Source organism: Diabrotica virgifera, chromosome 3 (assembly GCF_917563875.1).
Source record: "Diabrotica virgifera virgifera chromosome 3, PGI_DIABVI_V3a".
Lineage (NCBI taxonomy): Eukaryota > Metazoa > Arthropoda > Insecta > Coleoptera > Chrysomelidae > Diabrotica > Diabrotica virgifera.
Genome location: NC_065445.1, coordinates 42,744,251 through 42,760,228, shown reverse-complemented (window position 1 = coordinate 42,760,228; position 15,978 = coordinate 42,744,251). Strand labels below are relative to the sequence as shown.

The 15,978-nt window shown below is 33.3% G+C and overlaps 1 protein-coding gene across 1 annotated transcript in view; it reads right to left on the bottom strand.

Annotated features, from left to right (window-relative positions):
* Window positions 1-219: 219 nt before the first annotated feature.
* The window catches only part of LOC126881062 (odorant receptor coreceptor), a 52,788-nt gene continuing 37,029 nt past the window's right edge, over window positions 220-15,978 (bottom strand). The window contains exons 7-11 of the mRNA XM_050645077.1: window positions 14,136-14,340; window positions 13,956-14,055; window positions 13,791-13,895; window positions 9,486-9,641; window positions 220-5,223 (exon numbers count right to left, since the gene is read on the bottom strand). Of these exons, the coding sequence (XP_050501034.1) occupies window positions 5,173-5,223; window positions 9,486-9,641; window positions 13,791-13,895; window positions 13,956-14,055; window positions 14,136-14,340 (617 nt within the window). The 3' untranslated portion in view covers window positions 220-5,172. The remainder of the gene's footprint in view (window positions 5,224-9,485; window positions 9,642-13,790; window positions 13,896-13,955; window positions 14,056-14,135; window positions 14,341-15,978) is intronic.

The window sequence follows — 15,978 nt, the reverse complement described above, 5'->3', positions numbered from 1 at the left end:
CATTATAACATCAGGGCAAGGTAATTTTATACAGGGTAGCGAGAAAGTATGGAAACACGGTAATTTCTCGGAAACCGCTTGACCGATTTTTATAAAATTTTGTGAGTAAAGGTTTTCTAATGCGTCCGATATTATAGTGGTAATTACGTTGTTGCCAAATTTCCCGTTTTTCTAGAAATCTAATTAACTTTCTTATTTTAAATAGAATACCCTGTACATTTTCTGCGTTTTGAAGTTCTTAATAAATACTGATTATTTTTTATATTATCTTCCCTATACCTAAATGCCATAATTTAGGAGTTATTATACCATTTATTAAAAAAAAATTTTAAAAATTATAAAAATTATAAAAATCAATTTTATCGGCCCGGGTTGACACTATTTTGGGTTCTTTGGATCATTAGGAACAAAAAAGGCCTTTTGTGATTTTCCTGAGAGGTAATCGTTTCCGAGTTATAAACAATTTAAAACGAAAAAAATCGAAAAATGATGATTTCCTAGGTTCAAAAACACATGTAAAAAACTTGATTTTTGAAATTACGAAGTACCTAAATTCAAGTTCAAACCTTATTGTATCAGATACCGATAAGTGATTTGGTCTTATCCTATTTTAAAATATTATTTTTTAGTTGTTAATGCCCGATCGCCCGTCCTCTCGTATGAGCTTCATTAAAAATTAAAAAACAAAACAATATTTTAGAATAAAACATGCCAAAAGTTCTTATAGGGATCTGATACAAAAAGTTTTGAGCTTGAATTTAGGTACTTGCTAATTTTAAAAATAATTTTTTTACTTGTGTTTTTGAACCTTGGAAATCGTCATTTTTCGATGTTTTCAGTTTTAAATTGTTTATAACTCGGAAATAATTAACTTTAGAGGAAAATTACAAAAGACCTTTTTTGTTCCTAATGATACAAATAACCTAAAATAATATCTACTCGGGCTGAAAAAATTGATTTTTTATAATTTGTTATTTTTTTTTAATAAATGTAGCAATAATTTCGAAATTATGGCAGTTAGGTATAGGGAATATAACAATAAAAATAATCAGTGTTTCTTAAGGACTACAAAACGCACAAAAAATATACAGGCAAAAAATATACAGGGTGTTCCATTTAAAATAAGAAAGTTCATTAAATTTCCAGAAAAACGGAAGATCTGACAACGATGTAATTACCACTATATTATCGGGCACATTAGAACATCCTTGCCCACCAAAATTTATAAAAATTGTTTAAGCGGTTTTTGAGAAATTACCGTGTTTCCATACTTTCTCGCTACCCTGTATATTTGCACTTTTAATTAGTTTGCTAAATTTTGTAATTTACTATTCTTAACCACCAAAAGAGTCATCAAAGTATTATGATTATTAACTTTCATTATCCATTAAACAAAAAATGCTGAAATTCGAGTAGTTTCATATTTAGTTTAAATAAACCACAGAACAAGTACCAACAATGGTGATTTCTGCTCATAAATGACCAATGAATTGGCTGACCAATGACAAGGAGTACTAAGCTCATGTTGGTCAATGGCCTTATTTTTTCCATTGCTACATACCCAGCAGAATTATGGACTCTAAAATGCAGATCGAAGCCTTCTAAATGTGGACCTACAGAAGAATTTTACGGGTGTCCTGGACAGAAAATAGAACCAACCTGACAATTCTGGAAAAGTTTCACATAAAAGACAAGCTATGCAAAAATAAAACTACAGCTAATTTATTTCGGCCAGATAGCTAGAAGAAGGGGAAGATGTACAACATGATGGGCAGATCAAATAAAGACATTCAAGTGGAACCTTAACATCTCACTAGTCAAGACCCTACTGCATGGTGTAAAGAGCGCCCTCCCCCTTTATAAGGTAACACGATTTTCTCAAAAAATTACGCAGATAGACGTTTACATTGACGATAAGGTCTTCTTCTTGTCCTTCTCCTTCTTATTCTTCCATCGTCCATGTTTGAACATATGCCCCTCCCAAGTCCTTCCATCTATCTCTATCCTGACCAACAAACTTCGAGTTTAACCAGGCTATTCTCTTTATGTCATTTACCCATCTCATCTGTGCTCTTCATCTTGATCGTTTAACTTCGTAGGCCTCCAATGTTGTGTTGTTGCGTTTCAACCTTAGTGTTCATGTCTAGCAGTATGACCTGCGTAGCTCCATTTGAATTTGGCAATTTTTTTTTATATCCTCGATTTTTTTTTTCACCTTACCAGTCATTCTTTTTTTATATGACAGTCGACTAACATTTCTATGTCCATTGCCCTATCTGCTGGCCCTACTTTATTTATATTTGCCTTGGTTAGGGTCCAGATTTGACATCCATATGTGATGATACGAACGATGTACTGGTAGAACTCTTTCATGTATTGGGGTATTATGCGGTTCTTAAGTATCCAACTATATTTCCCAAATTCTGACTATGCTAGTCTTGCTCTTCTAGTAATTTCCGCATTTTGGTTCTCTTTATCACGATCAGGTAGACAAGGACAAACCACCTAATCATCATGACTAAGGGCTTGTCCATATGCGGAGGGCGGTTTGCCAACGTCGACTGCGCGGTTTACCTGTTTTACTTGATCTCACCCTAATGCCGTCTTTGAAGTTACCAAGGATAACAGGTAAACCGCGCAGTCGACGTTGGCAAACCGCCCTCATATGGATAAGCCCTAACACATCGGAAGAGTTAGGAATGCTTAGCGATCCGATTGGGCTCGTATTTGTAAACGACCCGTCAATACGTCAATACGTATTAAAACCTATCAAGACCAGAAAAAATGAGGATTGGTTCGATGAAGAGTGTAGATATATTAACCAATAAAAAAATGAAGCATTTAAGAGACTCCAGTAGCGCAGAACGAGATCAACTCTCGAATATTATGAAAATCTTAGAAGGAAAGAAAAGAGAATGTTCATAAGAAAAAAGAAAAAACAATACGAACACGCTCTAAACGAAATTGTTAACTACCACAATGGAAAAGACATACGAAAATTCCACCAACAGATAAATAGCTGCAGAAAAGACTTCACACCTTGAATAATAGCCTGTAAAGATAGGGAAGGCTCTATAATTAGTAACAAGGAACAATACTAAACAGATGGGCGCAACATTTTGAAGAACTGCTTAGTGGCAATTATGAAGATGGCGAGATGGAGGATCCCATGCTTCAAATTAATGAAGATGATCGGCAGCCACTCCCCACCGAAGAAGAAATTAGAGAAGCCATCTTAACACCTAAAAATAACAAAGCCCCCGGTTCGGATAATCTCCCTGCTGAACTCTTCAAAAACGGCAGCAACACCCTCTTGAAACACATGCATACACTGATAAGAAAGGGCAGCAATTTGGCAACAGAAAAAAACACCCACAGACTGGAAGTTGGATGTACTGTGTCCTCTACACAAAAAGGGAGACATGATGGTGTGTGATAATTATTATAGAGGCATCACTCTACTCAATATGGTATATAAAGTGTTGTCCAACGTATTGTACAAAAGTCTTCTCCCCTACGCTGAAGAAATAGTAGAAGGATATCAGTGCGGTTTCCGTCCTAATAAATCAACAACGGACCAAATATTTACAGTGAGGCAGATCCTTGAAAAAAACACCACAAAGCCGCATACGACTCAGTTAATAGAGGTAAACTTCTACTTGCTATGGTAGAATTTAAAATACCGTTTCATCTTGTCCAATTAACTGAACTTACGCTCACAGGAGTAGAGAGCGTGGTAAAGATCCAGAACGATTTTTCAAGACCCTTCCATTGCAAAAATGAACTAAGACAGGGTGATGGACTATCGTGTCTCTTATTTAACCTGGCATTAGAAAAAATAATTCGAGAGTCCCAAATTAATACGAATGGTACTATCTTTAACAGATCAGTAGAAATTGTCGGATACGCAGATGACATAGACATCATAGGAAGATCTAAAGAATCTCTGACTGAAGCATTTCGGTCGTTAAGAGAATATGCACAGAAAATGGGATTAAATATAAATGTTCAAAAGACCAAATATATGTGTTGCACTAGGTCAAGCAACCCGACACTTACAAGAATAACAATTGACCACCTAGAACTGGAAGGTGTCGACACCTTCATATACTTAAGCTCGCTGCTAACTAAAGATAACAATATCAGTGAAGAAATTAAAAGAAGAATACTGCTCGCCAATAAGTGCTACTATAGCTTAAGAAGACACATGGCCTCAAAAATATCTAGAAAAATTAAAAAATATTGACCGAAGAGGGCCTATAGGAAAACGAGCAAGAGGAAAACAACATAGAAACTGATTTAAAATCTATTGTGAGTTAGAGCATGGAGAAGAGTTGCCAGAGACAGGGGCGAATGGAGGATTGTTCTGAAGAAGGCTTTGGCTCATAAAGAGCTGTAACGCCACTAATGATGATGATGATGAGTCAATACGTCCAAAATTGGCGTCTGGAAGAGAAACAAGTTTACAGTTAAGGAAAGCAATGCGAATAGTAGGCATTAATGACTTTTTCAACCTACTACTACTAACAACCTACCAATCGTAAAACCGAATACATACTGTTAAAAAATAATGTGAAGTCTCGGTTTTGTATTATCGGATTGATAATATGAAGACAACCATGGTAAGAAGTAAGGACAAGAGAAATATATCCAAAAGATGAGAGTTACCGTATGGAACATGAGATCGGTCAACACAAGAAACTGAGAAAATAATCATGTGCTGAAACAGATTGCGATATGATCAGAGTAATCATTATTCAAAATTAATAGCAAAATATTGCTTTGACTGAATCTCGGCATTTTTTGCTCTCTAATATTGATACTTTCAGATTTTCAACTCAAAACTCACATTGTACATGGCAAATCACACTATTTTGTTACGTTTTATTGCTTATTATTAACGTAATGGTAATAAACATAAATAAAAACAATTGGTCCAAAATTACCCTAAACACTAAATAATGTTATTACTCTTATATACTAATAAAACACCTAAACTTTGAATCTATCAAAATATTTTTCACTTATTGCATTTTAACAAACTTAACTATAAAATATGTCTTTAAGAATAATTTTCAATATCACTTTTTTTCTTGATTTCTTTAAACCATCATTATTTTCAGGTACACTTTTAATAAAAGGCACACATACCCACCGAAGCTGGTAAAAAAATTATTTGAGTTGAACCAACACCATGAAGTAGGTAACTACAGCACCAAGTACCTAAAGAAAATATAAGAACTCTAGTACAAACTTGAAAAAATATTTAAATGTATGATTTAAGAAACCCTTTAAGCCAGTATGACTAAAATCATTTCATGCTAATTATAGTTATATATAATATACTAGAAAACTATGAACACCCCATACCCATACCCATACTATAAAGCCCATCTTCCAAAGCCCAATACAGATAATTACTCTTCGCATAAAAAATGTGTTGTAATGTTTTGTCCCAAAAGTTTTATTGGCTAATACTTTTTACACTGAATCCAAAAATAATAAAAGTTTTTTTATGACGCATGGTTTTTTATGACCGTCAAATACAAATAACATATTTTTTGCTCCCGGGTTGTTATGAGGGATTTTTTCAGTTATAATTACTTTACTTCTGGACTCTTTTAAGTATCCAGCAGTAGTCCAACAGCAGCATTCTTAGACTCTATCTTTCTTGATATTATTTTTACAATACAATATTATTTTAAAATAAGGGAAAATGAAAATGTAGTATGTCAAAGTGTGAAAATAATTTATTTCCTTAGCTGAGCGCTTTCGACATAAACGTCATCATCGGAGCTAATGCTAAAATAAAAAAAGAGATCTTGTAAGAAAAAGAAGTACAAAACTCTTTTTTTACTTACGTCAAATACTAAAAAAGTACCGCTACATAGAGGTGTAAACAAGTGCATCTTAGGAATGTAAATTTGATTTTTAAATTGTGAATGCTAACTTAGTCCTCCGTACAACAGCAAACAGCAAAAAAACAGAAAGAAACGGCCACATACACGTTGCACAAAAACATATAAACTTTTTTCATGGTACGGGTGTCGATATCACCCGTCCATCCTTGGCCTAGTAACAACAGCTGACTGACAAGGTCGGATATTCAAATCTGCTTTTATCTGTTCTGCGTTGACGTTGACAGCTGACGTTGAAACATGAATATTTTAAACATATTGAAAGGAAAATTGAAAATTTTTACAATGAAATTGATAAGGAAATGTATAGGTCTGGATCCCGCGTATGAAAAAAAAGTTGATTAATAGCAAGCTAAAAATTTGTTAATAGCTTAAGGGTGTCTAGCCGAATAAACTTTGATATATGGGAATACTGAAACAGGGGAAGTTTTAATTGTGGAACAGGTTAAAAATTTGGAACGGTCACAGCACGAAAACGGCACATTTATTTTGTCCGACAGAACAGACTTAAACTCTCCGAACAGAGATTAAACTCTCATGAAAAAATCAGACTGCTATTTATTACCTGTCATAATTCCTGTCATTTGACATATTCTACATGTTCCACTCATTAAAACGCCCATTTGGTGATAAATAGCAGTCTGATTTTTGCATGAGAGTTTAATCTCTGTTCGAAGAGTTTAAGTCTGTTCTGTCGGACAAAATAAATGTGCCGTTTTCGTGCTGTGACCGTTCGAAATTTTTAACCTGTTCCACAATTAAAACTGCCCCTGTTCCAGTGTTCACACATATCAAAGTTTATTCGACTAGACACCCTTAAGCTATTAACAAATTATCAGCTTGCTATTAATCAACTTTTTTTTTATACGCGGGATCCAGACCTAGTACCTTAGATGTTTGTACTAATCAACTATTAAATTAATTGATGACATGCTTGATTTTGAGACTAATTGGCCCAACTTACATACACTGTGTTAAGTTAAAAATTAAAAAACAAAAAAATTATTAAACAGAAAGTAATGAGAAAGATCAATTTTGATTGTGAATTCTCAAATTCAATATTCAGAAGATGTTAGCTTGTTGAAGTTAAAGATTGAGATAATATTATATTGTTGTTATTTATCATCTTTTTGTCATTTATGTAAGTCATTGCAATGACCTTGACTTGGTGTATGGATATTTTATTAAGTTGAAGCCCTAATGTTTATGTAGAAATATTAAATGATTTTATTAAATGCTATGATGTTAAAATGGGTATATTCAGTGTCTATTGTTGTAAGACGTTGATGACAAAATAGAAGGATATAGTGTTCGGTGGAATTCAATTTTTAACAAAATAGTTACTAAACTCACGAATGTGATTATGCAAAAAATCGCAAGGGAATATTTTTCCCAACGGACCCGCCGTTATCGCCTTGTCTAATAGCACGTTAGACAGCATTATGTGTGGAGCACAGTTTTTGTCCTTGTTACCCATCTCATAGCCAAAATAAAGTTCATAACACTTTTTCATCAAAGGAGTAGAATTTTTTCTTTGTGAGTCAAAAGTGAAATTAGTAAACACTCCTACATAGTCTAACATAAAAGCATTCATTATAATACGTTTCAGAATATTTAAAAATTGTTTTCAGTGTTTTAATTGGATATGTCATGATTCCTACATTGTCTTTAAATGTGGAAAATTTTAAATTGACCTCTGATAATATCCAACATTAAAACAGTATTTTATTATTTTATTATTTAGTCTTCGATGACCAACCTTTTTTTGTTATACAGATGACCAACGAAGGTAAAAATGACCCTAGGTCAAAAATGACCTAGAATGAATGTTTTTAGCATTTAAATCTTCATCTAACAATACATCCTCGTTTTCTGATACTATTTCATCTTCTATATCATCATAAAAATCGCTAGCAGTAACAATATCCTGTAAATCAGTCTCAGTAAGATATTTGCGGGCCATATCTTATATGTACACAAAATACTAAAAAACTTCAAAAAAAATGTCATAATTCGTAAATAATAGGCACCACAGTCTAAAAATAGATTTTGATAACGCGCAGTGTAAAACTACTTGGAATTCCACATAATAGACGGTATTTTACTAAACATCAACTTCAGAATATATTTTTTATTTGTAAAATATAGCGATTTTTTTTTTCAGCATATGAGGATGTCTAGAATGATATTAAAGTCAAATAAAAAAATAATGAGTTAATAATTGAAAATACTATTGAACTTATTAAAAAAAACATACGTTGGGGTTCAAATTTACCCCCCTTGTTCATCCGAAGGTTAAAGAGGTAAAATATTCTTACATATTTCTTCTTCTTTGTTAACCTTTAACTACACGCGCTGGCGTACTTTGTACGCCCGATATAAGAATTCTACTGGAAATATATTTAAAAATTTAATGTTTGACCTTGCTTATTTTTCTAACCTATCACTGGAATGTGCTTTACAATTTGGTTTTAGTTTCGTTATAATCGGCGTTCTGGAAATATCGTAATTTACATTTTATTATTTGTTGTTTCCGGTGGTGGACAATATACCCCAGGATTATATTACTATAAGTCGTAATATAAGTACATATTTTAATTGTTTTTTAGTCATTATGGCAAAAAATGTATTTTTCTTTATAAACAATACTTTTTCTCCTGTAAAAAATCACATTTAAAAAAATTTTTTATTAGTAATTTTATTTATCATGGAATCCAGTTATTCCATGATTCCAGTTATAAATCCCAATTGGCTTACTCAAAAGGAACTCCAAGTATTCACTGATGCCGGATAAGGTTTATAACAAACAATTAAGTGTAGTTTTAAATAAAAAATTAAACAAATCCGCTGTTTTTAAGTGTATTTTCTTGTGGCGTACAAAGTACGCCACGCGTGTAGTTATGTTATAACTTGATGCGCGGGTAGTTAAAGGTTAAGTACCTTGCCCAAATTTTAGGCGTGGTTAGCTTCCATGACAATTTGCCGATATTGTTCTCGATCTTTTGCGGCATGTAATAGTTGATCTGCTGATAAACCAGTCCATTGACGAAATTTTTGGAGTCATGAATATTTCTTCCTACCAATTCCTCTTTTTCCGTCAATTTTTCCGTTGAGTATTAACTGCAGCATCCTGTATCTGCTACCTCTCATTATATTCAAATTTCCTCTTTTTTATCATCTTGATTAAGTCACCTTTGCCTTGACCTACTCTGTAGAAGACTCCTCTGTTTGAAATGCGATGAACCCAAGATATTCTGAGCATTCTACGATATGACTACGTCTCGAAGGCTTCTAATTTGTTCATCATGTTAACTTTCCTGATCCAGGTTTCACATCCATGCAGTAATACAGGATACACATAACATTTTAGGAACTTACTTAATGGGTTTCTTAAATTTTTCAAAAAGTTAGTTAACCCATTTGCTGCCTATCGAAGAGGATGGAACTCGGCTAGGAGCCATCCTATTGCACAGCATCTGACTGAAGTAACCATATCACGTGCTGGTGCGTGATGGGCCAGATTGGCAGCGAATGGGTTAAACACGAAGAAAAAAAGTTTTAACTTACCGAAGCGAATAAGTCGAGTGAGATTGTAAAGAATTTTGCTCCCGAAATTGACATAGCCTTTTGACATTGTTGGCAGACGATTTGTACAAATGTCTTTGCTTCTTCGGATCCGTCATACCAATGACAACTGTAAGCTGCCTCCATAACTGACGAACTCTGTAAATGAAAGAAGTATTTTAAATTTTAGAAGAAAACAATTTTTTTAATTTGTAAACAATAAAAAATATATTTATTATTATTTATTGTATTACTTAGAATATCAAAACCGATTTTTGCCGCTTTCTTCCAATTTGTTGGTTTATATTGTCCTCTCTTGATGGAAGATCCTCTCCAGTGGATGGAAGATGGAACTAAAAAATGTGTCATCTACATAATATGTAGCTAATTTTTAATTGTCAAGAATGATTGAAATACATAATTATGTCGTAACTTTAACTTTGCTATTGTGCCTTATCATAAAACAATCATAATATACAGTCGAACTGGTTTTAGTTCTATCGCCAGTGGGGGTACAAAAGCCTCCTTAATTCAGATGGACTTACCCAAGTTCTTTTATGTATTTTGCCCCGTAGAACACGAATTTTTGGGTAACAGTTGATCCGCACGTCGATAAGATTGTTATAAACAAAGAACTTGAGGAACCACATAACAGCGATTTTTCGCAAAACAAAACATTTTTTTTGTATTTTTTGGGTCATTCTAAGCAAAAAATGTTTTTACAAGTTTTTTGGTAGGATGCATAATTTTCGACATTAACGCAGTTGAACTTTCAAAAAATCGAAAAATTGCAATTTTTGAACCCGAATAACTTTTGATTTAAAAATGAAATAGCAATTCTGCTTACCGAATTTGAAAGCTCAAGTCAAATTCTATCGGTTTTGATTATTTTTATTGTTAAAATTAATTTTTTTATTGTTAAACAAAGCTATAAACACATAGTGCTTGAATGAGGTTTCAATGCATTTCTCATTTGAAATTGAATGAGTAGGCACTCATACAGACAAGTTCTACGTAGATTACGTACATTAAAACGCATGCATTGGGCACGGGAAACACTATGTGTTTATAGCTTTGTTTAACAATAAAAAAATTAATTTTTAGCAACGCAAATAATTAAAACTGAGAGAATTTGACTTGAAATTTCAAATGCAGTAAGCAGCAAGTCATCAAAAGTTATTAGGGTTCAAAAATTGCACTTTTTCGATTTTTTGAAAGTTCAACCGCGTTTATGTTGAAAACTATGCATCCTACGAAAAAACTTGTAAAAAAAATACAAAAAAATGTTTTGTTTTGCGAAAAATCGCTGTTATGTAATTCCTCAAGTTCTTTGTTTATAACAATCTTATCGACATCCGGATCAATACCCAAAAAATTCGTGTTCTACGGGTCAAAATACATACAAAAAACTTGGGAAAGTCCATCTGAATTAAGGAGGCCGTTGTACTCCCCTGGCAACAGGAGTACTTATTAGAATACCGGTTATAGGAATATCCCGCTTTGAGGCATAGAAATTTGAGGTCCCGAAATGTTAATATTAGCCACCAATGATCGGTTATTAGAATATCCCGGTTATATAAATACTTTTGAATGGCACCGAGGCTATTATAATAAGCGGATTCGACTGGTCGAACCCGCTTATTGGAATACCTGGTTAAAGCGAATATAGGTTAAACGGATATCCCGGTTTAAGGAATAGAAACTTAAGGTCCCGGAACGTTTCTATTAGCCATTAGTGATCGGTTATTAGAAGATCCCGGTTAGAGGAATACTTTTGCTTGGCACGAAGGCTATTCCAATAAGCATGTTCGACTGTACATGGATATAGTGGCCAAGATAGGTATGGTACATAAGCCTTACCACGAAGTACCAGAGACTACTAAAAATCTTGTCTGATTTGTAGCATTACAAATTTCCGCTAAAATGTTTTGTTAATAGTATTCATTAATTTTATATCCTATCCCAAGAAAAATATCTATTTTTATAATTTATTGTGCGAGTTTATATATCATAAATATTTCCTAAGCCGTTACTGTTGGAAATATTTCAATATTTCGCAACATTGAAAAACGTTAGGAAATTTCCTGTTTATTTGTGTAAACATTCGTTATTCTAGAGTGAACCCTTGAAAAGTTCTGGTATATTTCCCTTTCTTTTGAGCGGGAAGCATTTTTGTTATTATTGGCCTGAATTTTGAAAGATCGTTGAGTTGTCTCGGACGATTGGTCAATGTTTTCAAACGAAAGAGTGGCGCGAGAGATGTGACGAAGAAAAATAAGCAGTTCTAAAAGCATGTTTTAAAGGTAAACATCGATTCTCGTAGAACTCACAGACTCGCAGAGAATCGTATTTACCGGCTTGGAAATGGCTTTTTTCGTTATGGTAAACGAAGTGAAGGACTTGCAATTTGTCCTGTTAATATTAAGGAATACTGGTACAAAATTTCACAGAATTACGTTGGATATATTTATGTGAAAATCGAGTATACAGTATTATTGTGACGCAGTTTGGTATGCCGGTAAAGAAGTGTGCGATTCTATTGTATTGAGAAGCTTTTGCTGTTTTTATGATGTTATGGTCATGTTCCTGTATTCAATTCCTGATTCCTGGATGAGATTTCTGATTTGGTCTCAACTTTGGTCCTGTTTCCTGTTTGGTTAGAATTGAATGCTTCCCCAATCTTGGATGGAAAATTTTGGTTAAGTGCCAAGTGTGACGTGTGACGATGGATTTTGTTTAAAAAAAGGTATGAAATAATATTTGTTTTTGATTAAATTCACAAGTGGATATTAATTTGGTTTTAAATATTTTAATAGTTTGTTTTCAACATGGACTCCCAGAAAGTCTCATGTAAATTAGATAAAATGGCAGTGACGTTTGACTTGACAGCATAAGTCAAACTTTGTTTTGATACACTGCTCTAAAAAGTTATTATGTATGTAAAAATAATGTGAAATAATAAACTTTGTGTATTTTTGGAAATAGAAAAGATTGTAAAATCTTTATTGTCTTGTTAAAAATTTATAGTTATTTTTATCATTCACCCCAGTTTTAAAAATAAAGTCTAAAGGTTTAAATAAACATTATAAAATGTACCTATTTTTATTTCTGTACCTTTTTCTGGAAGATTAATAACCAGATGTCTAATACAAGTGAAATAAATTTTAGAGTAGAGAAAAAGAAATGGCATAGAAGCCATAGGATGGTAAATAATAGCCCAGTTTGAACCAAACGAGGAATCTAAGACGAATGTCCTCCAATTGGTGCCCATAAGTACGGAATGTGTCCAGTAAGTACTCGATATGTAAATTTGAGGATTTTTCAAACGGCGTCCAAATTTCTTTAAATAGTAGGAAAGTCCTCAAGTCTGTGTAAGTATCCTTTGCTTATTTGGTTATGGTAGTTAGTCTTCTATAAAACCTCTTACCCCCTAACGATTCCACGACCTGCCACCGCACAACAAATGAGCTGCCATCTCGCAAGGAGCTTTATATGCCTGTTCCTTCTTCTTTGGCCCCATTTCCACCCAAAGTATTTTTATAGTTGGTTCTATCCTTGTTTCCATTTGAGCAGACATGTTAAACGCTTTAGATTTAAGAAAAGGAAGAAGTGCCAGAAAGAGTATTAATCTAAAACACATTTAGAGTGGGAGCATTATTTGTATGTATGTCGAGAGGACACTATTGGATGTCGAGTTCTTCTTATTCTTCTTCTTGTTTGTGTAGACATGACTCTGTCTGTTTTTTAATGTTCCTCCAGTAAGTTGTCGTTCCATCGTTTTCGTAGATCACTGATCACTGATCCTCTTCCTATTAGAGAACCGTCTCTCACCATTCTTACTACTCTACTATATTTGTTGTCGTTCGGCTTATGTGGTCGTTCCATTCTACTCTTCTGTTTCGTTTCTAGCATTATTTTTGTCCTCTTTATGTCAGGTCGTATTTTTGCGACGTATGTTACTATTGGTCTGATGATTTGGTCTGATTGGTCTGATTGGCCTGATGTTTTGTAAATTATGTTTCTCATTTTTTTCCGATATCTTTATTTCTCGATATTGTTTCCTTCAGGCAACCTGAGGCTCTGTTAGATCAATTCATTTGATCTTTCACTTTTGTTTCGAACTTACCGTAGCTAGATAGTGGATTTTGAGTAAAATGAATAAATCAAGAGACAGCAGAGTTCAAAAAACTAGTGAGGCTTATGTCGAACATTGGGCGAATGGAATTGACCTAGATAGATACTGATATCCGCTGATATATTTGACATAATTAAGTAGTGTAAAATAAAGTGGTTAGTTCAGTTACTTACCTCTTCAATAAGTCTGTTACCAAATATACAGAAATGAAATACTTGAGCCAAGGCATAAACCAAATACCCAATAACAGTTGCGGCATAGGGATTAACACCATTTATCTACAGAAAACACCAAAATATCAATTATGTTATAAATCTTATATCTTAGAAAGACAGTACCTTGGTTGCTTGGTAAGCCAGTAAAGTCAGCATAACAGTTGAGGTCAACATATGCAGTAAAAGAGCAACACCATAAGCATCCCCGATGGCTGTTACTAACCTGAAAATAAAAAAATAAGTTGGTGATACATTGTTAACAAATTGCAGTGAGGATTTTATTTAAAAAGTGAGTGAATTTACCTTACAACGTGCTTATGTCTTTCTACCCAATATTTAATAGCCGATCTGACCATAAGTTCTTGCTTCTTAGTTAGTCCGTTTGGTCCGACACCTCCACCTCCTGGTCCAAATGTTTGAAGTGCTCCAGATCTAAAGTTGGCACCCATTTCTTGCCTCGTATTATACACCCCTTTTAGGTTTATTTCTTCATTTTTGGTATTATAATCTGTAAGAGATAAGATCTAGATAAGATCTACATAATATAATCTCTAAGAAGCCCAAAAACACATTTTCCTTGGAGAGGGTTATTAGTCAAGGAGAAACCATTTTCCCAAACTATTCACCGCTTTGTTACAAAGTGCTATTATTATTTATTAAGCTCAACAGGCCGAGAAGGCCTAGGGCTGAAAGGTTTAATTTTTCCTTACAATTACTATTACATATTATATATAATGCTATAATTCCTATACTACTAGACCGGGCAGTATCGTCGCCCCCGCTAGCGAAATTATTCCGATTCGATTTTTTTGCACAAACTTACTCAAAAAGAGGTCTTTATAACATATCCACAGGGTGCGGGGCGGTGCCGTGGTCGAAAAATTGTTTAAACAATTTTTTTTAAACAAATTCACAAAAATAATTTTTTCATTTCGAACAAATTTTTTTTAGATAAATTGGCTTATTCTGAGCAAAAAATGTCTCTTGTCATTTTTTTCTAAAATTTATTGGTGTCGAGTTATATGCGATTAAAAATTTGAAAAATGCGAAAATGGCCAATTTCAAGGCTTAATAACTCGAATAAACATTATTATTATATAATTCAAAAAGTCACCAAATCAAGGTTCAAATCCCTTCTTCAAGGGCCTGAAGAGATTTTTGTCATTATTTTATTAGAAAGCAGTTATTTTTAATTATTAACAATTAGCGCTATAGTCCAGGATGTATCGTCGCCCCCGTTAGTGAAATTATTCCGATTCCATTTTTTTGCAGAAACTTACTCAAAACGAGCACCTTATAACATATCCATAGGGTGCTGGGCAGTGACGTGGTCGACAAATTGTTTAAACAATTTTTTTAAACAAATTCACAAAAATAATTTTTTCACTTCGAACAATTTTTTTTTAGATAATTTGGGACATTCTGAGCAAAAAATGTCTCTTGTGATTTTTTTCTAAAATTGATTGTTGTCGAATTATACGCAATTTATAATTTAAAAAATGCGAAAATGGCCATATAACTCGACAACAATCAATTTTAGAGAAAAATCACAAGAGACCTTTTTTGCTCAGAGTAACCCAAATTATCTAAAAAAAATCGTCCGCAATAAAAAAAATATTTTTGTGAATTTGTTTAAAAAAATTGTTTAAACAATTTGTCGACCACGTCACTGCCCGGCACCCTGTGGATATTATAAGGTGCTCGTTTTGAGTAAGTTTCTGCAAAAAAATGGAATCGGAATAATTTTACTAACGGGGGCGACGGATACATTCTGGACTATAGCGCTAATTGTTAATAATTAAAAATAACAGCTTTTTAATAAAATAATCGCAAAGATCTCTTCAGGACCTTGAAGAAGGGGTTTAAAACTTGATTTGGTCACTTTTTGAATTTCATAATAATAATGTTTACTCGAGTTATTAAGCCTTGAAAATGGCCATTTTCGCATTTTTCAAATTTTTAATCGCATATAACTCGACAACAATCAATTTTAGAAAAAAATGACAAGATACCTTTTTTGCTGAGAATAAGCCAATTTATCTAAAAAAAAGTGTGTTCGAAATGAAAAAATTATTTTTGTGAATTTGTTTAAAAAAAAGAATGTGTGTGTACTTTGTACGCACGTAAGAAGATATTCTTCTATTAT